This window comes from Tamandua tetradactyla, chromosome 11 (assembly GCF_023851605.1).
Source record: "Tamandua tetradactyla isolate mTamTet1 chromosome 11, mTamTet1.pri, whole genome shotgun sequence".
Lineage (NCBI taxonomy): Eukaryota > Metazoa > Chordata > Mammalia > Pilosa > Myrmecophagidae > Tamandua > Tamandua tetradactyla.
In genome coordinates, this window is record NC_135337.1 from 94,663,697 (window position 1) to 94,687,706 (window position 24,010).

Below are 24,010 nucleotides of genomic sequence, written 5' to 3' on the forward strand. Positions count from 1 at the left end.
GAAGGCACATAGCCGGCGTCTGCTGGTCCTTCTCTTGGAATTTGTTACTTCCAGCTTTTGGTGCCTCCACGCTGAGCTTCTGTGGGTCCTCTCCTAGCTTCTCTGGGCTTTTCTCTAAGAGCTTTTCTTAATTTCATCTCTTAGCTTCTGCATGTGTTTTATCCTCTTACAAGGACTCAGAAGGAGGATCTAGAACTGCCCTGAATGAGGCAGTAGCATCTCAATTCAGATCATGTATCACAAGGTCCCGCCCACAATAGGTCTACACCCGCAGGAATGGATTCAAAGTGAGCTAAATTTCTTCCTTAAATCATGTTTTCCTTTGTAATGAGTTTATATGATGCATTACATTGAGTGCTTTAAATTTCACTTGTAAATTTCCAATGTACATGAAAGTAAAAGTAAAATATGAAGTCCTATATTTTTCAACAATTACCAACATTTAGCCTATTTCGTTTCATCTATGCCCCCATCCGACTTGTTTGCTTTAATATTTTACAGAAAAAAACCTAGGCACTAACTATTTTAACCCCTAATGACTTAAGTATAAATATCTAACCTATATCTTCTTTTTAATATTTAGCCATCACGTCATTATCACACCTAACAAATTCATAAGTATCTCTTCATATGTCCATACCCAATCCAAAGTCAATTACTGTGATTGCCTGAAAATGTTATTCTCTAGGTGATTTGTTCAAATCAATACAAGAATGAGGTCCACATACTGGTTTATATCGCTTAAATCTCTTTTATTGAATGATACTCTTCTAATCATTCCTCTTATATTAGAAAAACTGGGTCATTCCTCCTGTAAAAAGTTCCACATGCTTTACTTTGCCACAGGTTTTGTTGTGGCATCACGTGCTTATTTCTCAACACAGTTAAAGAGGACGGTAGGAGACGGAATGGGGAATAACACTACTGGGGTTCACACAGACTTGGGTTTTGCAGAGAAGTTAGGAAACCCTGCTGAGGTCACACACCAGGTGACACTTGAACTAGCCAGGGCCGAAGGGAAGGGAGCAGGCTCAGCAGACCTGAGGCTTCTCACAGATCCAAGATTCGTGCCAACTTGACTCACAATACACGCTCCACCAGTAGCCTGATGGCTCCATGTAGACACAACGTTCCCAATATGATATTTCAGGATCCCAGTTGCTGTAAACAGACACAAAACACCAACCACATCCCTAAACCACGCAGCACGGGTGAGGCACACGAGACCATGCACAGCTGTAAATACCACCCACAAGGTCCCGGGTGAAGATCAGCCTAACATAATCGACTTTAGGATACTTGGGAAATTGCAGGAAATTGGAAATGCATGCCGTGTCCTACAGTGAGGTCCATGCAACTCAATATTGCTGACGTTTGGGTCATTACTGTGGGGGAGCAGCCCTGAGCACTGTAGAATTTTGAGCAGGAATCTTGGACTTAACCCACCAGATTCTCGTAGCACCCACCCCAGTGTGACACCCAAAACATCTCCAGAGAGTCCTTAAAATCACTTCTACTTTAAAACCACAGTTTTATGACAACCAAATGGTCCTATCTCTTGGACTATCAATGAGGCCTTAGTGGGCATGCCACGTAACTTCTCTGGAACTCTGTTTAATAACGGGGTTGTGTGAGGGTATGATACATTTGAGTGTCTGGCATACAGTGGGTGCTCAGTGTATACAATGTATCCTGAAATACAACACTCAGTCATTTATTCCAAAACTGCTCATTGAGGACTGCTGGGTACAAAGCCTGTGCAGGTGCTGGACCACAGAGACAGCCCAGAACTCCTTTCTGCCCTCAAGTAGAAGCTAGTCTGATGGAAGAGACAACACTAAGTAAAGGTAGACCATAAAAAAGGTAATCAAAAGCATCTAAATAGAATGTGGTAAGGAAAAGGAAAGACTGTGATTGATACAACATTGGCACAGGAAGGACGTCCCTAGAGCGGACACACGTTTGGGTTCCACACACATTGTGCAGCTCACCAGACAAGGAAATGTGTCCTGGGCAGTAGACACAGTGAGAGGAGGACAGTGGGAGCCAACTCTGGGAAAACCGAGTCCTCGGGACTTACCGTAGGGCAAGGATGAGGAGAGAACTTGGAAGTATAGGAGATGGAAGAGTGGAGATGGAAGCTATCCAGTGTGCAAGCCTTAAAAATTGCCATCATAAAGAGTCTAGACTTCACTGCTGTATCACGAGGTCATGGGGGTATTTCCTTAAGATATGATTAGAAATATTATACCATGGGCTTGAGTAGAGCATGGGTCAATGAGAGCAAGAGTAGATCTAGGATGCATAGCAACGGTCCAGTCTAGAGACCATGAGACCTGAGATGAGAAAGTGCAGTGGAGAGGAAGGGAAAGAGGAATAAGCAAGAGTGGTCCAGGAGTTATGGAGTGTGGTTGTGGTAAAGGCTGAGAGAAAGGAAAGGAAAGGCAAAGGGAGGTGGAAACTAGAAGGTGAGGGTCATTAAACACCATAGAGGAAGTAAGACTGGATATTCCAGGCATGCCCCTTACTTGTGCTTTAGAGGACCCTAGTGTCTCCATATGCTGTACCCTTAAGAACTCTAGATCTCAGTGAGTTAGCAAATGATGTAACGTCCCTTCCCCCTCCTAAAGGTGCTGCTAAGACCCCCTGCAATGAAGAGTTTCCTCTTTAATGTTTTTTAACCTACTGTTTACACACATACATGTCTATAACTCATAAAACAACAGAAAACCTAGTAACAGCGGATGTGACAAACAAAAGTTTGGTTTATGTCAGAATGAGAACTTGTGGTAGTTGAGGAAACTTCTGTAAGAAGACCTCTCTCACACTCCAGCAGGACAAACTGGGTGGGGTGAGGAGCTCTGAGCCAACAAGGACACTCACGCGTAGGTGACAGCTGAGCCATCTTGCCACGTGTAGGGGTCATTCTCGTACTGTTTCCTGAGGCCGATCCAGGAAGCCACTCCCTGAGATGTCAGGAATTTCTACTTGGGGATAAGGCAGAATTAGTCAAGAAATATCTGGGTACAGATATGGCACTGGAGTGGAGACATTGGAACATAGCGAGAATAAGACAAGATGGCATCCAGGGCAGGAGATGCTGCCTAGTGAAGCAGATGAGAACACTGATTGAAACCTCCAGACAGACCTCCACTTCCACCATGATTACGGAGCAGATGGTCAGGCAAATGCTGGGCAGCTATGATCGTCAGGGTCCTCTTCTGTAGCTGCCTCCTAGGATGGGCTGAGGGTTCAGTGAGTAAATGAGAGCACAGGGCGGGGTCATGCTAAGCACTGCACAAAGGGTAATGGAGGATATTATAGGTGATCATTGGATGACAGGATAAGGAGTTTGGACTCTTCTACTGGAAAGGGTTCTTGTAGACGCCAAGAGTTTAAAGCAAGACCTACAGAATTTGTTGCAAGCAGCTGGCCTCAGGATGGCAGCTGTAAACTGTGGAGATTGTTATGTAGAGCAGTCTGGGAGGAAGAGAATGTTTACCCCAAATGGTTATGTTAAGTATGAAGAACACTGAAAGATAAGAACTTTGCTCCCTCAGGAAATGCATGCATGCCTATTGACATCTTGTGGTATATAACCAGGATCTGGTTAAGAATAAAATTGTCTGAAGTCTGTCTGAAGTAAACTCAAGCTTCAGACCCCCTGAGCCCGTCTGTGTCTTTCTTTCTTTCTTCCTTTCTTTTTTTCTCATCATTCCTTAATATCCTTCGAGCTCTGCTTCAATAGGAAGCAACATTTGGTGCCCAACGTGGGGCTCGAAGAAGAAGACTCCAAATCAATATTAAGGAACCAAGGAAAAGTCTCATTAGAGGCACGTGTGTCCAGCCGATAGAAGAGGACTCGAGTCATATTGGTAAAGTAAGCATTTTCCTTGGATCATCAGGGTAACGGGCAATCATAATAGGTGGCTGGAGGAGTATGTGTGTGTGTTAAAGCTACTGGGGTGCCTGTTAAAACATCTGAATTAGTAAGCTTATTTGATCTCATTCAAAAACATTGTTGTTGGTTTCAGCCTTAAGGCCATAATGTTTTAAATCTTAAGTAATGGAAATTGGTTATGAAGGCTTTGCAGTGAACATAACAAAACGGGGAAAATATTCCTGTTTCTATTTGGTTATTGTGTTCAGTCAGGCAATGAACTACCTGGCTCATGCTTTGTCTTAAACTCTAAGTTGTGTTTCTTCTCAATCTCTCACTACCACTTCTTACCCTGTTTCGACAGTTGTTTGAGCCGGACTTGGCAATTGGTGCCCAAACAGGGATCTAATAAGGGAACTCTTAAAGCATAAAGTGAGGAGATGCTCCAGGGACATCCACTACAAATACTACAGGCGGGCCTTTTTGGGTTGAGCAGTGACCCTTATCTGTAGAGAGGTTTGAGGCTCTGACTCGGTTGATTTGGGAACAGTTTGGGGCAGGACGTTTAGAGGAGTCTCATGGTTCTTGGAATTCTCCAATATTTATTGCAGGAGGGAGGTCAGGAAAATGGAGAATGTTGACTGATTTGATAAAAGTTGATACTGTGGTTCAGCCTATGGAGTCATTGCAGCCTGGCTTGCCCACACCAGTTGTAATTTCTAAGAACTGATTTATTATGATAGATTTTAAAAATTGCTTCTTTGGCAGAACAGGATAAAGAAAGATTGGTTTCTGGGCTTGTTCTTGATGGGCTGCCTTTATATAGGGATTCATGTACACCTGAGTCAGAAAGTATTCAGTGAGAGGGGTGCCACACCAAATGGGGGTCAGTGCTCATTGATGGTTCCTGTGGCAGGTTGGTCCCCAACGGGGTGTGCAGTTCGGGATTGTAGTTCTGGCTCAAGGTATTCTGTTAGGTTACCTTTGTTTAGTCTGAATGATTATTCAATGATATTTATACCAATACTACAGGTAAAGTCTTGTGACGGAGAGTGGGAATGGTAGCCCATCTTCTTTTGTTGGCTTAAATTCTCGACAGGCAGTGGTTTGGAAACTGGCCATGAGTTTAGCTCCTATTCATATTTTAAAAAGAAATATATTTTAAGAACTTTAAAACTAAAAATTATTGTTAAAAACTATATATTGATAGTTAATGCATATTTGAAACATTAACTAAAGTATTTTAAGTATTTAACATTATTCTAACCAATTTAATTTTGATGGTAATTACATATGTGGTAAAATATTTGTTCAAAGTAATGATTTAAATATGAAAAATATGAAAGATGTATTTTTATTAATAGGAAAACAGAATAGTTTTATCCTAAAATGAATAACTGTTAGTAAATGAGAAAAATATGGGACAAAGCCTAAACTAATATAATAAGTGCTGAAGGTTTGTAAAAATGGAAATTCTGGTTAAAATCAAGAAAGATTTAATGAGTCTAAAATGACAATGTTTTCTTGGACTCTTAGGCTGTTCTAATGAAAAGATATAAAAAAATTTTTTTTCTAAATACTTAGTTAAAAAGCAAAGAGTCTGTGTTTCATCAAAATAACTTATATTAACTTTTATCATGTTGTTATCTGTATAAAAAATACTGATTTTCTCCTGGGTATCATCATACTGGCAAAAACTGCTTCTTGCCCTAAACCAGGTGGCTTAATCTATTAATCTAAGTACTATTACTATAAATGAATCTATTACTGACTAAATAATATTCAAATCATTTAAATACCTAAATTCCTTTAAGCCAAAATACTTTAATGCTTTGTCCAGTGTTTATATAAACTATATATGTATAAACTAAATTTATCCCAAGATAACCATGGCTTATATTGGAAGCAGATCAGATTTGAGGGTTGAATGCAAGGAAAAAATATACTTGTGGAGTCTTTTTTGTTCACCTGATGTTGACATTACATGCAACTGATATTGCTATCACATGACCTTGGTAAGAAATAGTTAAAATGTACACTCTAGCTGGGAGGACTGGCTATCCCCCCAGAAGGGGTGTACTTTAATAAAGATATCTAGGTCCCAGGAAGCTCCTCTTGGTTCCTAGCCAGTTCCCAGAGGACCCAACTGGGCCCGGTCATGTAAGCAAATTGGAATTTGGCCACTATTGTGAGAAAATATCATAAAAACTGCATGAAATAAATTTAAAATTAGCAAAAATGCACAACCAATTATAAAGAATCCACATTCTTGCATTCTTTTTCAATCAATCCAATGAATTCAATTTTAAAAATCTGGTCATTTACTATGGGTACACATCACTATTGACACTCTGCTTTCATTTTTTGCTACCTGCCACTTTAGGGATTCCTAATTATGTGTTACAAAACTTGTTTGATATTTTACAAGGAGATTCTGATTTATTAAGCAAAAGGTAGTTAACAGCTGCAGCTGAATGAGAGTTACAATTAATTGAACAATGCATTCAAAAAGGACAGCTTGTTCAAATAGATCTAAAAAAGCCTGCTGATTTTATTATTTCCTTTACCATGCAATCTACCACAGGCCTATTTTAGCAAGACGGTGTTTTAAAATGGATTTTTTTACCAAACAATTGACAAAAATGTTTAAATACATATTTGCAAAAGATTATTTCTTTAATAGCCAAAAGTCACCAAAAATATTATCAATTAAGAGGTCATGATCCTAATCACATAGTGTGTGATCTCACAAAGGAAGAGGTTCAAAGTCTATATATTTTCAATACCTTTTGGCAAATAGCATTAAGTGACTTTAAAGGACAAATGAATAATCATTTGCTATGTCAAAACTTTTACAATTTTTAAAAATGAACGCAATGGATTTTGCCTAAAAGAGTTCTAACTTCCCCGCTAGCTATTACTGTCTTTACCAATGATAATATTAATGGGAAAGCTGCATATGTCACCCCAGTGGAAAACAAGTTAGAAAATGCCTTATACCTCAGCCCAGCTTACTGAATTAGCAGCTGTAATTAAAGTATTGCAAAGTTTTCCACAGTCTCTTGATATTGTTTCTGATTTTGAATATGTTTACCAAACAGTTACTCACATTGAGACGGCTTCTTTGTTTGAAAGGGATGAACTCTCCTGAATGTTTTTACATTTACAAACATTAGTCAGAAGTCAAATTAATCCTCTTTTTATCATGCATATAAGAGCTCATACCAATCTTCTGGGTCCTTTGTCATTACAAAATCAGCAAACAGATAGTCTTGTGAGTTTAATTCAAGATCCCACAACACTTCACAAATTGACATCAATAGCCAAGGGCTGGGAAAGAAAGTTCCATCTTTATCTAAACAGCAAGCTCAAGACATTGTCAGGACTTGTCCAACCTGTGGAACTTTGAATGCACTCCCATTTGCATCAGGGGTTAATCCTCAGGTCAAAAAGCAAATGAATTATGGCAAATGGATGTTACTCATATTTCACATTTTGGTAAAATGCAATATGTACATGTTATCATAGACACTTGTTCTCATTTCATCTGCGCTACTGCACAATCTGGAGAGCATTTCTCCCATGTTTGACCACATTTACTTAATGCTTTTGCTGTTATGGGATGCCCTCAATGTATTAAAACGGACAATGGTCCTGCTTATACAGGAAAACAATTTCATAAATTTTGTACTACTTTTAATATTACTGATATTACAGGAATTCCACACAATCCCTCAGGGCAAGGAATTATTGAACGAGCAAACCGGACGTTAAAGTCTATGCTTTTAAAACAAAAAGGGGGAGACGATGATCAGGAGGATGATGTTATGAAAATAAGTACTCTTAAAGATCAATTAAGCCCTCCTCTTCCCCCTTCTCCGCCAGCGCTCCCACTGCCATCTAGCCCTCCTCTTCCCTTTTTTGCACTGGTGCGCTCGCCGCCATCAAGCCCTCCTCTTCCCCCTTCTCCGCCGGCGCTCCCACCGCCATCTAGCCCTCCTCTTCCCCCTTCTGCTCTGTCAGCTCTCCATCCGCCATCTTATCCTTCCCTTTCTCCTCCTACTCCAGCAGCTCTCCAACCACCACCATGCCCTCTTCCACCTTCACCGGCTCCTCCACCACCGTCCTCGACAGCCTTGCCATCCTCACCTTTCCTCCTCCAGAACAGCTACAAGGGGAGTAGAAACGATACAGAACAGCTCCCGGAGCCACAACAAAGATCAAAAAGACAGCGTACCCCATCCTGGAACGGCTGACTGGCTGAGAGAACCCACTCCGGTGAGATCGCCGAGGGGCGCGGGCTTCCCTGGGCGGGGTGGCAAGCGGCCGGAGTCCCTCCCCTCCTCCTTCCCGGGCCAGCTGGCAGAATTGGGCAGGTGGTCCCCTCAAGCCATGGCGGCTGGCGCCCGCACCACGCACAACCCCCTGGACCAACGGAGAGAATTGGATCAGAAATCCCCAGGCCGCAGAGAACGGTGAGCGGGGGGGTCCCTTCCAAACACATGACTCCCCAGTCCAGCTGGGAACGGTGCACTCTCCCAGGCCGCGGGGGCTGGCGCCCTCCCGCCACACTTGGCGCCCCGGGCCGACTAGGAAATTCGGATGGACAATCTCCCGGGCTGCGGTGGCTGGCGACCCTCCCCGCGTTCGGACCCCGGGCTGGCTGGCACTCTTCCAAGCCGCTTCAGCTGGCAAACCTCCCCCACGGTGAGAGTTTTCCAAAGTTAAAGGACCCACAGCACCTTTTACTGGTGGGACCCGCAGACAAACATGTGCCTCGAGCGCCACCTACTGGGCAGGATAAGAAAACAGAACCCAGAGACTTCACAGAAAAATCTTTCAACTTGTTGGGTCCAACACCCAGGGAAATCTGACTAAATGCTCAGACGCCAGCAGAAGATAACGGATTACACTCAGAAAATTGAAAATATGGCCCCGTCAAAGGAACAAACCAATAGTTCAAATGAGATACAGGAGCAGAGACAACTAATGCTGAATATACGAACAGAAAATGGAAAACCTCTTCAAAAACAAAATCGATAAATTGAGGGAGGACATGGGCTGAACAAAAAGAAGAAATAGAAAAACTGAAAAAACAAATCACAGAGCTTATGGAAGTGAAGGATAAAGTAGAAAAGATGGAAAAAACAATGGATACCTACAATGATAGATTTAAAGAGACAGAAGATAGAATTAGTGATTTGGAGGATGGAACATCTGAATTCCAAAAAGATACAGAAACTATCCGGAAAAGAATGGAAAAATTTGAACAGGGTATCAGGGAACTCAAGGACAATATGAACCGCACAAATATACATGTTGTGGGTGTCCCAGAAGGAGAAGAGAAGGGAAAAGGAGAAGAAAAACTAATGGAAGAATTATCACTGAAAATTTCCCAACTCTTATGAAAGACCTAAAATTACAGATCCAAGAAATGCAGTGCACCCCAAAGAGATTAGACCCAAATAGGTGTTCTCCAAGACACTTACTAGTTAGAATGTCAGAGGTCAAAGAGAAAGAGAGGATCTTGAAAGCAGCAAGAGAAAAGCAATCCATCACATACAAGGGAACCCAATAAGACTATGTGTAGATTTCTCAGCAGAAACCATGGAAGCTAGAAGACAGTGGGATGATATATTTAAATTACTAAAAGAGAAAAACTGCCAACCAAGACTCCCATATCCAGCAAAATTGTCCTTCAAAAATGAGGGAGAAATTGAAACATTCTCGACAAAAAGTCACTGAGAGAATTTGTGACCAAGAGACCAGCTCTGCAAGAAAAACTAAAGGGAGCACTAACTAGAGTCAGATACAAAAAGACAGAAGAGAGAGGTATGGAGAAGAGTGTAGAAAGAAGGAAAGTCAGATATGATATATATAATACAAAAGGCAAAATGTTAGAGGAAAATATTATCCAAACAGTAATAACACTAAATGTTAATGGACTGAATTCCCCAATCAAAAGACACATGCTGGCAGAATGGATTAAAATACAGGATCCTTCTATATGCTGTCTACAGGAAACACATCTTAGACCCAAAGATAAACATAGGTTGAAAGTGAAAGGTTGGGAAAAGATATTTCATGCAAATAACAACCAGAAAAGAGCAGGAGTGGCTACACTAATATCCAACAAATTAGACTTCAAATGTAAAGCAGTTAAAAGAGACAAAGAAGGACACTATATACTAATAAAAGGAACAATTCAACAAGAAGACATAACAATCATAAATATTTATGCACCAAACCAGAATGCCCAAAAATACGTGAGGAATACACTGCAAACACTGAAAACGGAAATAGACACATATACCATAATAGTTGGAGACTTCAATTCACCACTCTCATCAATGGACAGAACATCTAGACAGAGGATCAATAAAGAAATAGAGAATCTGAACATTACTATAAATGGGCTAGACTTAACAGACATTTACAGGACATTACATCCCACAACAGCAGGATACACCTTCTTCTCAAGTGCTCATGGATCATTCTCAAAGATAGACCATATGCTGGGTCACAAAGCAAGGCTTAACAAATTTAAAAAGATTGAAATCATACACAACACTTTCTCGGATCATAAAGGAATGAAGTTGGAAATCAATAATAAGCGGAGTGCCAGAAAATTCACAAATACGTGGAGGCTCAACAACACACTCTTAAACAACGAGTGGGTCAAAGAAGAAATTGCAAGAGAAATTAGTAAATACCTCGAGGCGAATGAAAATGAAAACACAACATATCAAAACTTATGGGACGCAGCAAAGGCAGTGCTAAGAGGGAAATTTATTGCCCTAAATGCTTGTATCAGAAAAGAAGAAAAGGCAAAAATGCAGGAATTAACTGTCCACTTGGAAGAACTGGAGAAAGAACAGCAAACTAATCCAAAAGCAAGCAAAAGGAAAGAAATAACAAAGATTAGAGCAGAAATAAATGAAATTGAAAACATGAAAACAATAGAGAAAATCAATAAGACCAGAAGTTGGTTCTATGAGAAAATCAATAAGATTGATGGACCCTTAGCAAGATTGACAAAAAGAAGAAGAAAGAGGATGCAAATAAATAAGATCAGAAATGGAAGAGGAGACGTAACTGTTGACCTCACAGAAATAAAAGAGGTAATAACAGGATACTATGAACAACTTTACGCTAATAAATACAACAATTTAGATGAAATGGACAGGTTCCTGGAAAGACATGAACAACCAACTTTGATTCAAGAAGAAATAGATGGCCTCAACAAACCAATCACAAGTAAAGAAATGGAATTAGTCATTCAAAAGCTTCCTAAAAAGAAAAGTCCAGGACCAGACGGCTTCACATGTGAATTCTATCAAACATTCCAGAAAGAATTAGTACCAACTCTCCTCAAACTTTTCAAAAAAATCGAAGTGGAGGGAAAACTACCTAATTCATTCTATGAAGCCAACATCACCCTCATACCAAAACCAGGCAAAGATATTACAAAAAAAGAAAACTACAGGCCAATCTCTCTAATGAATATAGATGCAAAAATCCTCAATAAAATTCTAGCAAATCATATCCAACAACACATTAAAAGAATTATGCATCATGACCAAGTAGGATTCATCCCAGGTATGCAAGGATGGTTCAACATAAGAAAATCAATTAATGTAATACAGCATATCAACAAATCAAAGCAGAAAAATCACATGATCATCTCAATTGATGCAGAGAAGGCATTTGACAAAATTCAACATCCTTTCCTGTTGAAACACTTCAAAAGATAGGAATACAAGGGAACTTCCTTAAAATGATAGAGGGAATATATGAAAAACCCACAGCTAATATCATCCACAATGGGGAAAAATTGAAAACTTTCCCCCTAAGATCAGGAACAAGACAAGGATGTCCACTATCACCACTATTATTCAACATCGTGTTGAAGGTTCTAGCCAGAGCAATTAGACAAGAAAAAGAAATACAAGGCATCAAAATTGGAAAGGAAGAAGTAAAATTATCACTGTTTGCAGACGATATGATACTATATGTCGAAAACCCGGAAAAATCCACAACAAAACTACTAGAGCTAATAAATGAGTACAGCAAAGTAGCAGGTTACAAGATCAACATTCAAAAATCTGTAGCATTTCTATACACTAGTAATGAACAAGCTGAGGGGGAAATCAAGAAACGAATTCCATTTACAATCGCAACTAAAAGAATAAAATACCTAGGAATAAATTTAACTAAAGAGACAAAAAACCTATAAAAAGAAACCTACAAAAAACTGTTAAAAGAAATCACAGAAGACCTAAATAATGGAAGGGCATACCATGTTCATGGATTGGAAGACTAAATATAGTTAAGATGTCAATCCTACCTAAATTCATTTACAGATTCAATACAATACCAATCAAAATCCCAACAACTTATTTTTCAGAAATAGAAAAACCAATAAGCAAATTTATCTGGAAGGGCAGGGTGCCCCGAATTGCTAAATACATCTTGAGGAAAAAAAATGAAGCTGGAGGTTTCGCGCTGCCTGACTTTAAGGCATATTATGAAGCCACAGTGGTCAAAACAGCATGGTTTTGGCATAAAGATAGATATATCGACCAATGGAATCGAATAGAGTGCTCAGATATAGACCCTCTCATCTATGGACATTTGATCTTTGATAAGGCAGTCAAGCCAACTCACCTGGGACAGAACAGTCTCTTCAATAAATGGTGCCTAGAGAACTGGATATCCATATGCAAAAGAATGAAAGAGGACCCTTATCTCACACCCCATACAAAAGTTAACTCAAAATGGATCAAAAATCTAAACATTAGGTCTACGACCATAAAATAGTTAGAGGAGAATGTTGGGAGATATCTTATGAAACTTACAATTGGAGGCGGTTTTATGGACCTTAAACCTAAAGCAAGAGCACTGAAGAAGGAAATAAATAAATGGGAACTCCTCAAAATTAAACACTTTTGTGCATCAAAGAACTTCATCAAGAAAGTAGAAAGACAGCCTACACAATGGGAGACAATATTTGGAAATGACATATCAGATAAAGGTCTAGTATCCAGAATTTATAAAGAGATTGTTCAACTCAACAACAAAAAGACAGCCAACCCAATTACAAAATGGGAAAAAGACTTGAACAGACACCTACCAGAAGAGGAAATACAAATGGCCAAAAGGCACATGAAGAGATGCTCAATGTCCCTGGCCATTAGAGAAATGCAAATCAAAACCACAATGAGATATCATCTCACACCCACCAGAATGGCCATTATCAACAAAACAGAAAATGACAAGTGCTGGAGAGGATGTGGAGAAAGAGGCACACTTATCCACTGTTGGTGGGAATGTCAAATGCTGCAACCACTGTGGAAGGCAGTTTGAATATAGAATTGCCATACGACCCAGCAATACCATTGCTGGGTATCTACTCAAAGGACTTAAGGGCAAAGACACAAACGGACATTTGCACACCAATGTTTATAGCAGCGTTATTTACAATTGCAAAGAGATGGAAACAGCCAAAATGTCCATCAACAGATGAGTGGCTAAACAAACTGTGGTATATACATACGATGGAATATTATGCAGCTTTAAGACAGGATAAACTTATGAAGAACGTAATAACATGGATGGACCTAGAGAACATTATGCTGAGTGAGTCTAGCCAAAAACTAAAGGACAAATACTGTATGGTCCCACTGATGTGAACCGACATTCGAGAATAAACTTGGAATATGTCATTGGTAACAGAGTCCAGCAGGAGTTAGAAACAGGGTAAGATAATGGGTAATTGGAGCTGAAGGGATACAGACTGTGCAACAGGACTAGATACAAAAACTCAAAAAGGACAGCACAATAATACCTAATTGTAAAGTAATCATGTTAAAACACTGAATGAAGCTGCATCTGAGCTATAGGTTTTTGTTTTTTGTTTGTTTGTTTGTTTCTTTTGTTTTTTTTGTTTTTTGTTTTGTTTTTGTCTGTCTGGTTGTTTGTTTGTCTTTTTTTTACTATTATTATTACTTTTATTTTTTTTCTCTATATTAACATTCTATATCTTTTTTGTTGTGTTGCTAGTTCTTCTAAACCGATGCAAATGTACTAAGAAACGATGATCATGCATCTATGTGATGATGTTAAGAATTACTGATTGCATATGTAGAATGGTATGATTTCTAAATGTTGGGTTAATTTCTTTTTTTCCGTTAATTAATTAAGAAAAAAGATCAATTAGGAAAGGCATTGTTTACTTTAAATTTTTTAAACATTTATGATAATTCATCACAGACTCCAGCAGAACAACATTTTACCAATTTGGAAAAGAAAAATGATATATCTCAAACAGAACTGCAGCTGCAGCCAATCTATTGGAAAGATGTCAAAGATGATTTATGGAAACCAGGAATGGTAAAGGTGTAGGGTAGGGGATTTGCTCTTGTCATTGCAGATGATGGAACTTCAGTTTGGATTCCCTCAAAGAGAATAAAACCCAGACATATCAACCTGGACAAAAAATAACTAAATGGGTAATGTATACTATAGGACATACAATTTTGATTGCTGAAGGACAGGGACATATTTATACTTACTGGGATTATCTGTGAGCCCTAACATGGGCCAATCCAACTTTACCAAAATAACCTAAATACAAGTTTAGGATTCCCAGGTCCAGTAAGAAGAAAACTGGTGTCAAATTTAATTCCATTTTTAGAAAGACCTATATGCATAACTCCATGGATACAAAGGATACTTGCCTGTTAGATGGGAAAGAAAGTTGGAATGGATGGCAGTCATGTCATATGGATCAAGCAGTTATCATAATTAATGATTCCTATGGAATTGTAAGATTCCCCTGTGGGGTTGAAGATAACTGAGACTATATGGATAGTCAAGCTAAACCAGAGTTATTACATAGAGGATGATTTGTGCCATGATTTGGGATGATAAATACATTATTCAGAGAAATTTATGGGGAATTTTCCTAGGACTGGGACCAATTTTCATAGTGAATTCTAATAACTATAACTTCTCTTTAGCAGCCATAAACACTATATACAAATATGTATTGAGATCCATATATACTTGTTAAAGTTCATATGCATATAAGAAATCAAACTTATAATTGTGAAAATTATTCTCTATTCACTTGTCCCCAAGCATTTATGTTGCAGGAAAATGAGACGATTATAGCAGCAAGGAGAAGAGGTATTTGGCTGCCGGTGCAGATGTCAAGATCTTTGCAATCCTCTCCAGAAACACATATACTGATCCATTTGGCAAAAGAATATCTAAAAAGTACTAATAGACTAATTGGACTCATTATTGCATCTGTCATTGGAATCATTGGAAGCATCGCAGTGGCTGCAGTAGCTGGAACCGCATTGCAACAAACTATACAGATGCAGCATTGTTAGAAAAACACCAGTGAACTGTGGCATAGACAATCTCATTGATGAGCAAATTAGTAATAGACTAAATTATATAAAAATGACATTGGTTCATATTGGAGATCAAATGTATAATTTAAATTTTTTACAAAGTTTAAAGTGTAAAAGGAATGAGAGCAGTTTTTGTATTACCCTCTTTTAACATATGGCCTGTCTGAAATAGAATGGGAAAAGGGAAAAGGCATCTTTTAAGGCTTTCAGATAGTTTAAGTCCTGATATCTTAGAATTACAAAAAAAGGGTATTAGAATGTAAATTAGAATAATCTACATGTAGCCTATGGAGGTAATGCTACACAATCACTTACCCAAGAGCTAAAAAATCTTAGGTTTGGGGCTGTTTATACTTCGCTTCCTCCTCAGCTGGGTTTAACAACAAAGAAAAAGGTGATTCTTGCAAAAACTCTTGGCTCCCTCCTGAATCAAAGTCAGAGAGCTTGACTGGCAGCCAATGACGGGTAAGACCCTTCAGAGCCTAAGGGCAACCTAAGACAGGCGCGGTCACCTCTGCTTATAGTTACCCTAAAGAGATGATTCTTGTTTTCCTCGGCTTATAAAATAAAAAGGGGGAAATGTAGAAGCCAAGAGTTTAAAGCAAGACCTACAGAATTTGTTGCAAGCAGCTGGCCTCAGGATGGCGGCGGTAAACTGTGGAGATTGTTATGTAGAGCAGTCTGGGAGGAAGAGAATGTTTACCCCAAATGGTTATGTTAAGTATGAAGAACACTGAAAGATAAGAACTTTGCTCCCTCAGGAAATGCATGCATGCCTATTGACATCCTGTGGTATATAACCAGGATCTGGTTAAGAATAAAGTTGTCTGAAGTCTGTCTGAAGTAAACTCAAGCTTCAGACCCCTTGAGCCCGTCTGTGTCTTTCTTTCTTTCTTCCTTTCTTTTTTTCTCATCATTCCTTAATAACCTTCAAGCTCCATTTCAATAGGAAGCAACAGGTTCTGGCAATCAACTTCACCCCATTGACAAATCCTGGGTCCTTCTGCATGGCTAGCCTGATTCCAGGCACAAAGGACTCGATGATGGATTGGGTTCAGCCCCTGACCTGGGAGATTCCTGATGTTGGGGGCATTTCCCACAAGCCGGCAGCCAGTCCAGTGTTGAAGTGAAAGAAGAAGGTAAAGTTGTTGCGAAAAGGTGTGTGGTCTGGGCTGCAATGGGGTAGGACGTGGCCCTGTAGCTTAAAGGAATAGAGACCTTCCAGACAGAAGAGCCACCATGTGTAACGTCCACAAGAAGGACACTAAAGAATCGTAGCCAAGGCTGCATGTCATCACAAGTCTGCACAGCTATCATGAAGGGCAGACTGAAGGACTCACACCTGAGGGGGGTTGAATCATTTCTACCATGGGAGGCATGTTCAGGACTCAACTCCTGGTCTGTGGTTGTGAACCCATTTGCAAACAGGACCTTTGAAGATGCTATTATTTAGGGAGTGCCCAAACCGAATGACGGTGTGTCCTCATCCGGTAAGCTTGAAGTCCTCATGAGCAGAGGAATTCACACAGAAGGAGAAGCTGTGCGGAGCTGCCAGGAGGTGGAAGTCAGTGGGCCCGCAATGAGAAAGGAGAAGACATCACCATGTGCACTGCCATGTGACAGAGAAGTCACGGACCTACGCTTACTCATGCACTGCCAGCCTGATAGCAGCACAGTCTTCAAGGACAAACATTGCTTGCTGACACATCGGTTTTGAACTTCTCTTAGTCTCAAAACCGTGAACCAATAAATTCCCAGGTTTAAGACAACCCATTGCATGCTGTTTGTTTTAGTAACCAGGAAAGTAACACAGACAGGGACGTGCACTTGCATTTCCTTTAGAAATTCCCCTACAGCCTCCCTTCCCTCGCCTACCTGCTCTGCTTCGCTGTTGATGATGACCAGGTGAGCTCCTTCCTGGGTACAGGAGTCCCTGGCTTCAATCCAGTTCAGCTTTTCCGTGGTAAAGTTATAGCAGGAGCCCTCAAATGCCATCCAGGCTTCAGGACAGGGATTGCAGGAGGATTCTAAGGGAAAGGGGTCAGTTCTGCTGGGACTGGAAGCTGCAAAGGCCACTGATTCCAACTCCAGTCCGATGAAATGATTTGAAGCCAACCACCCTGCTGTATCCTTGACGTTTTGCAACAGGAGCTCAGTAGCTTCCCGCGTGTCCCAAGCCAGAGGCCAGCATCATCAGAAGGCAGTGGAAAGCAATGTAGGGCCTCAGACTTATATTAACAGCTAAAGTGAGTAGGGGGACAGTTAAAATGCCCTTTGCAGATTCATATGTTGCAAGGATTGCTACTGATAGTGTGGCAAAGACCAGCATCCCTCTCCTAACCATCTCTCTCCATAACCCAAACTCCAAGCCCCTGTCTCCTCACCATTTCCTGCCTGTACAGCTTCTATTTGCCGGAACAGTTCTCCCCAGAAGGTGTCTCGATTGTGTCTCGCGTCTGCCAGTCCCTGGGTAACTGAGAGACACATAGAGAGAAGTTGGTCACAGACCTGAGAGGAGGAAGGGCCATAGCGTGAGGAGGAGGCCCCCATCCCACGCAGCACTCACATTTCTCACTCAGTTGGTTCAGCTCTTCCTGTATCTGGTGATTCACCTGCAAGACTGTGGTGTAGAGAGGAGAGAAAATGAAATACCCCAACTCTTCAGACCCCTGATGGATTCTATTCCAACCCTCAGAGTCCTCCAAGCCAGGGTGGGGAGGAAAGTTTCCATCTGAAACCAGGCGCTCAGCACAGCCAAGCTCACTGCCCACACCTGACCCCACCCCAGGACCCTCCCCTGAAAGCTGCACACACTGGAGAAACTGGTTCCCTCTGACCCCAGATTCCCACTGGTTCATCAACTCACCATTTCCCAGGACCGCGCCAATGATCAAAACTAACAGAAGCATCATCAGGGTCAGTGCCAGGCTTAGAAACTTCCAGGGATCATCCTGGGGAAGATGCTCATCCCACCGTCCTGTGGAGAACGGAGAAAAGTTCAATCCACACCCGCTGGGGAAAGTGATGGGAAAGGCAAGAATCGGATACCAAGGAAGGACGAGGCTGAATCACTCGCCACTGGAGGGTTGGAGGCTGTGAGTGCCGGTTGGTACCAAGGAGAGGACCTACGAGGGGTGGTCCTGCTCCCCGCACGGTCAGAGCTTGGAAGTGTCCTCAGGACCCAGCACTTCAGGATGGGTAGCACTGACCCTTCCCACTCACCGCATTCCCCAAGTGGGGACAGGGACTTGCCCCCCATTGGCGTGTGGTCCTGCTCTGGCTGCCACCCACCCTGCCTGCACTCAGCCATGGCTGCAGCTCATTTGAGCTGCTCACAGCCCACCCTCTGATACAAAATGCCCCCACCTACCACCACGTAAACCCTCCCATGTTTCCTTCTGGGCTCAGATGACACCCAAATCCCCCCCATGTTTCCTTCCGGGCTCAGACCACACCCAAGATCTTTAGATGCTTCTCCTCAATCCATGCCATGGGACAGACATAGGCGTCTGGGAGAAGTCATTTAGTCCCACGTGTTTTCTGCATATTTGATTTTCTCCAAGTTGGTGGGGATGGAATCTGCCCCAGGAATGTGCCTTGAGGGGTTTTTGTCCTTGCAGGCTTCTGGTCATCTTAGCCTTAGAGATCTTGCAGTTTTGCCGAGATAAAGCTTTGGTGTTTACAACCCACAAGTCATCCTTATGTCTCTTCTCTCTTGGAACGGGTGGCCAAAGACACTTCCCAAACCCTTTAATGTTTAAACTTTAAATGTAGAATTTGCTGCAACCTGTTGGAGGAAGGAGCAGTTGCTTATGAATTACCTTCCAGTTATCAAATCCCTTGGTAGCAAATCTATAAATATGCCATTTAGTTTGTCTTTTTCCATCCCGATGTCTTCATGATTTTTCTCTTTTTCTTTGTTTTATTTTGGTGGGGTTTTTTGGGGGGTGGGTACAGCTTTCCAAGGAAGCATCGATGTGTTTGTGTGTTTGTGTATTCACATGCACACGTTTTGGAATTTATCCTCCTTGGAATTCTCTCAGCTTCTTGGACAGATGGCTTGATTATCTTTCATAATTTTTAGAAAAGCATATTCTTAGCCCCAGCACATCATGTGCTGTGACCTCAGATAAGTCACCTTATTCTGAAACTCAGTTTCCTCCTCTGTAAGTAAGAAAGGAAAATAATAATACCTGTATCCAGGAATGTTCTTGGGAGTGAAAGCACAGTTCCTGTTTTCTCGTGAGCCCTGGGTGAAGTTGCCTAAGGTTGTTGTTAAGGGAATGATCCTGCCCACAGGCTCAGTCCAGCTGTGTCCCATCAGCCCTGCTCCTCGGGGACGTCTGAGAAAGTCCTCTTCTGGTAGCCGGGCCAGCCGGGGCGGTCACTGCCTCCAGGAGGGGCTCCCCAGCCCCGCACTGGATCTGAAAGTGTCCCAGTCTTCGATATGCCTACCTGGAAAATGTGAAAGCCCCTCGATGCCCTGGTTCAGTTAAGTCCTGAAATGCAGAGGGACCAGCCTTTCCAGGACACCAGCTAGTTCCGTCTCCTACCCACAGTATCGACAGCCCCTTCCAACATGAAAAACCTAGAATGGGTAGAGCCCAAACACCCCCAAAGTGTGGGAGAAAGGTCACAGTTGATGGTGGAGTTATACAGAGAAGGTCGGGTTTAACAAATGAGTATACTGCTGAATGTTATACTGATATTTCCTTTAGTCTCCAGTGTCTTGAAGCAGTAGAAGAGAAAGCCTAAAATTTGGGAACCATAACCCATACAAACTCTGAAATCTCTTCTACAATTAATTGTTACAATATAGGTTGACATGTATTGTTTTATGTCTATATTCTATAGTTCTAGTTTACTAGCTGCCGGAATGCAATATACCAGAAACAGAATGACTTTTAACAGAGGAATTTAAGAAGTTCCTACTTTACAGTTCTAAGGCTGAGAAAATGTCCCACTTAAAGCATGTCTATAGAAATGTCCAATCTAAGGCATCCAGGGAGGGATACCTCAGTTCAAGAAGGCCGATGAAGTTCAGGGTTTCTCTCTCAAGTGAGAAGGCACATGGCAAACACAATAAGAGTTTCTCTCTCATGTGGAAGGGCACATTGTGAACACGGCGTCATCTGCTAGCTTCTTCTCCTGGCTTCCTGTTTCACGAAGCTCCCCAGGAGGCGTTTTCCTTCTTCATCTCCAAAGTTCGCTGTCTGGTGGACTCTGCTTCTCATGGCTATGTCATTCTCTGTTCTCTCATAAATCTTTCATTCTCCAAAATGTTTCCTCCTTTATAGGACTTCAGAAACTAAACAAGACCCACCCAAAGAGGTGGAGACATGTTGTTACCTAATCCAGTTTAACAACCACTCTTGATTAAATCATATCTCCGGGGAGATGATCTAATTACAGTTTCCAATGTAAAGCATTGAATACAGATAATTCTGCCTTTATGAAATGGAATTTTGATTAAAATATAGCTTTTCTAGGGCATATACATCCTTTCAAATGAGCGCAGCTATTTAAAGAGAAGGAGAAGTATAATAGAGAAGAAAGGATTTAACAAATGAGTGTGACTGCTGAATTTATATTGATATTTCTCTTGGTCTCCAGTGTCTTGCAGCAGATAGAAGAAAAAAGAAAAAATCATGGAACTGTAACCCATACCAAACTTCAAAATCTGTTCTATAACTAGTTGCTAAAAATGGACTTGGAAAATTATTGCTTTTTTGAGTATGTGTTATATTTCACAATAAAAAAAATTTTTTTTAAGTCTCCTCTGTGGCTGCAACTGCCAGAGCCAGCCCAGGTCCCCATTTCTCCCCTGTGGGGCACCCTTGACATCAGCCCCACTCGTGGGTTTCCAGATGCCCCATGTAGCTCTGAGACGTCTATCAATGCCGCATTGGTGTGGCGTTTCTCTCACAGGTTTATCCGGGATTCAGCCATCGTGGTACTTCCTTGCTGAGTTATATGTGTCTGTGTTTGTGCCTGTGTGCATATGTGTTTTTTTTAATTTTATTTTTTATTAAAGGTGACATAAGTGTACAAAAATAACATACAGAAAATACAGAATTCCCATAGATCTCCTCAGACATGCAGTTTTGCCTATAATTCCATTCTTCATTAGTGTGGTAACTTTGTTACAGTTATTGAAATCGTATGGTTCTAATTATACCATTGACTGCACTCCATAGTTTATACTGGAGTTCACTATTGCTGTTATACAGTTCTAGGTTTTTTATTTTATTTTATTCTAGTAATATATGTACAGCCTAAAATTTCCCTTCTTAACCCCACTCGTCTATACAATCCAGTGGTGTTAATTAACTCACAATGTTGTGCCACCATCACCACCGTCCATTGCCAAAACTTTTCAGTTACAATTTCTGTACAGATTAGTTTGGGGAGGGTTTCAGCAGGATTGTAGTTCATTCTTTTTGGAATGTTTGGTAAAATTCACCACTGTTGCCATCTGACCCTGTGCTTTTCTTTGTTGGGAGGTTTTTTATAATTGACTCAATCAATCTTTTTAATTGCCATTGATCTGTTGAGATCTGCTTTTATTTCTCGTGTCAGTGTAGGTAGTTTTGCATTTATAAGCAATTGTCTGTTTCATCTAGGTTGTCTGATTTGTTGGTGTTCCAGTTTGCTAGCTGCTGAACTGCGACATACCAGAAATGGAACAGCTTTTAAAAAGGGGAGTATATTAAGTTGCTAGTTTACAGTTCTATAGAAATGAAAATGTCCCAGTTAGAGCAAAGCTATAGAATGTCCAATCTAAGGCATTCAGGGAAAGATGCCTTGAATTAAGAAGGCCGATGATGTTTAGGTTTTTCTCTTAGATGGGAAGACACATGGTGACATCTGCTAATTTTCTCTTCAATGGGCTCCATCCATTCTGTTGACTCTGTTGGTTCTGGTGAATTTAAAGCTTTTCCCAAAATGGTTCCCTCTTAACCGGTTCCAGTAGGCAACTTTGAATGAGCAGAGACACATCCCCATGGAAACCATCTAATCAAAAGTTACCACCCACAATTGGATGGGTCACATCTCCATGAAAACAACCAAAAAGCTCCCACCCAGCAATAGTGAATGAGGATTAGAGTACTTGGCTTTTCTGGGGTCCACCACAGATTCACACTGGTACAGTTCGGCATACAGTTATTCTTTGTATTCACTTATGATCCTTTTTACTTCTGTGGGGTCGGTAGTGATATTCCCCCTTTCACTAATGATTTTCAGTTGTGTCTTATGTTTTTCTCATTGTCAAGTCTAGCCAAAGGTTTGTTGATTTTACTATTATTGTGAAAGAACCAACTTTTCGGTTCTTTGCTTTTATCGTTTATACTCTCTATTTCGGGTATCCCCACTCTAATCTTCATTTCCTTCCTTCTGCTCACATTGGGCTTAGTTTGCTGTGTTTTAGGTCTCTGATTTGAAATATTTCTTCTTTCTTTTAACAGAAGCTTTATAAATATAATTATGGATAATTATAGAGCTGTCATCCTCTCAGCACTGTCTCTGTGGCATACCCTAAGTCTTTACTATGTTGGGTTTACATTTTCCTCAAGATACTTCCTAATTTCCTCTGTGATTTCCTTTGACCCGTTGGTTTAAGAATGTGCTAATTTCCCCATCCTTGTAAATTTTCCAGTTCTACCTTCGTCCCCTTGTGGTCGGAGAGGATATGTTGCATGATTTCAATATTTTTGAATTCATGGAGACTTACGTGACCTAACATTGATCTACCTTGGAGAATGACCCAGGCACACTAGAAAAGAATGTGTGTTCTCTGTGGTTGGCTGAAGTGTCTGCATATGTTTTTTAGATCTAGTTGGTTTAGTATGTCATTCAAATCTTCTACTTCCTTTTTGGTCTTCTGTCTGGATCTAGTACTAACACTATTCACTGTGGTGTACTGAAGTCTCCTATTAATGTAGAACGTGAATTTGTCCCTTCAAATCTGTCAATATTTGCTTCATATATTTTGGAGCTCTGCCATTATGTGCATATATATATATATATTCATAATTGTTATGTCTTCTTATTGAATTGACCCCTTATCAGCCTCTAATGACTTTCTCCGGCCCTCGTAATAGTTGTTTTGACTTAGAGTCTATTTTATCTGATACTAGTATAGTTTATCCCTGTCCACTTTTGGTGACTATTGGCATGGCATATAATTTTTTAGTCTTTCAATGTCAACCACTTCTGTCTGAATTTAAGGTGAGTTTCTTGTAAATAGCATATAGTTGGGTCATGCTTTTATCCAATTTGCCAATTTCTGCCTTTGGACTCTACAGCTTATAACATTTATATTTAAACTAACTACTAATAATGCAGGACCTTCTTCAGTTGGAGAGCTGGTCTTTGCAAAGCTTACCTTTTTTCCCTCAATTCTTCTGTACATACCTATTACAATGATTCTTTGATTTTTTTTTTCTACTGTACCATATTGAGTCCCTTTTCATTTCTCTCTCTATACATTTCTCACATGTTTTCTTTGTGGCCACTGTGGGGCCAATATATAACATCCTAAATCTCTAACAATAACGTTTCATTTGATTTCAATTGCACTTCAGTAGCACGGGCATACCCTGTTCCTATAACCCCTTCTCTACCCACCTGTTTGTTTCATTTGTCAAAAATTATATCTTTAGATTGTATAATGTTACAGCTTTCACAATGTGACAGTGTGATTGTG

General features: G+C 40.6%; 1 protein-coding gene across 1 annotated transcript; it reads right to left on the minus strand.

The window, feature by feature from the left end:
• Positions 1–745: 745 nt before the first annotated feature.
• LOC143649709 (C-type lectin domain family 4 member G-like) lies at positions 746–17,320 on the minus strand. Its single transcript, XM_077119636.1, has 3 exons — positions 17,179–17,320; positions 2,884–2,984; positions 746–1,161 (listed from the first exon to the last, which is right to left on the minus strand). The coding sequence occupies exons 1-3, from the start codon at positions 17,296–17,298 to the stop codon at positions 1,032–1,034; spliced, it is 351 nt and encodes a 116-aa protein (XP_076975751.1). The 5' UTR covers positions 17,299–17,320; the 3' UTR covers positions 746–1,031.
• Positions 17,321–24,010: the final 6,690 nt, after the last annotated feature.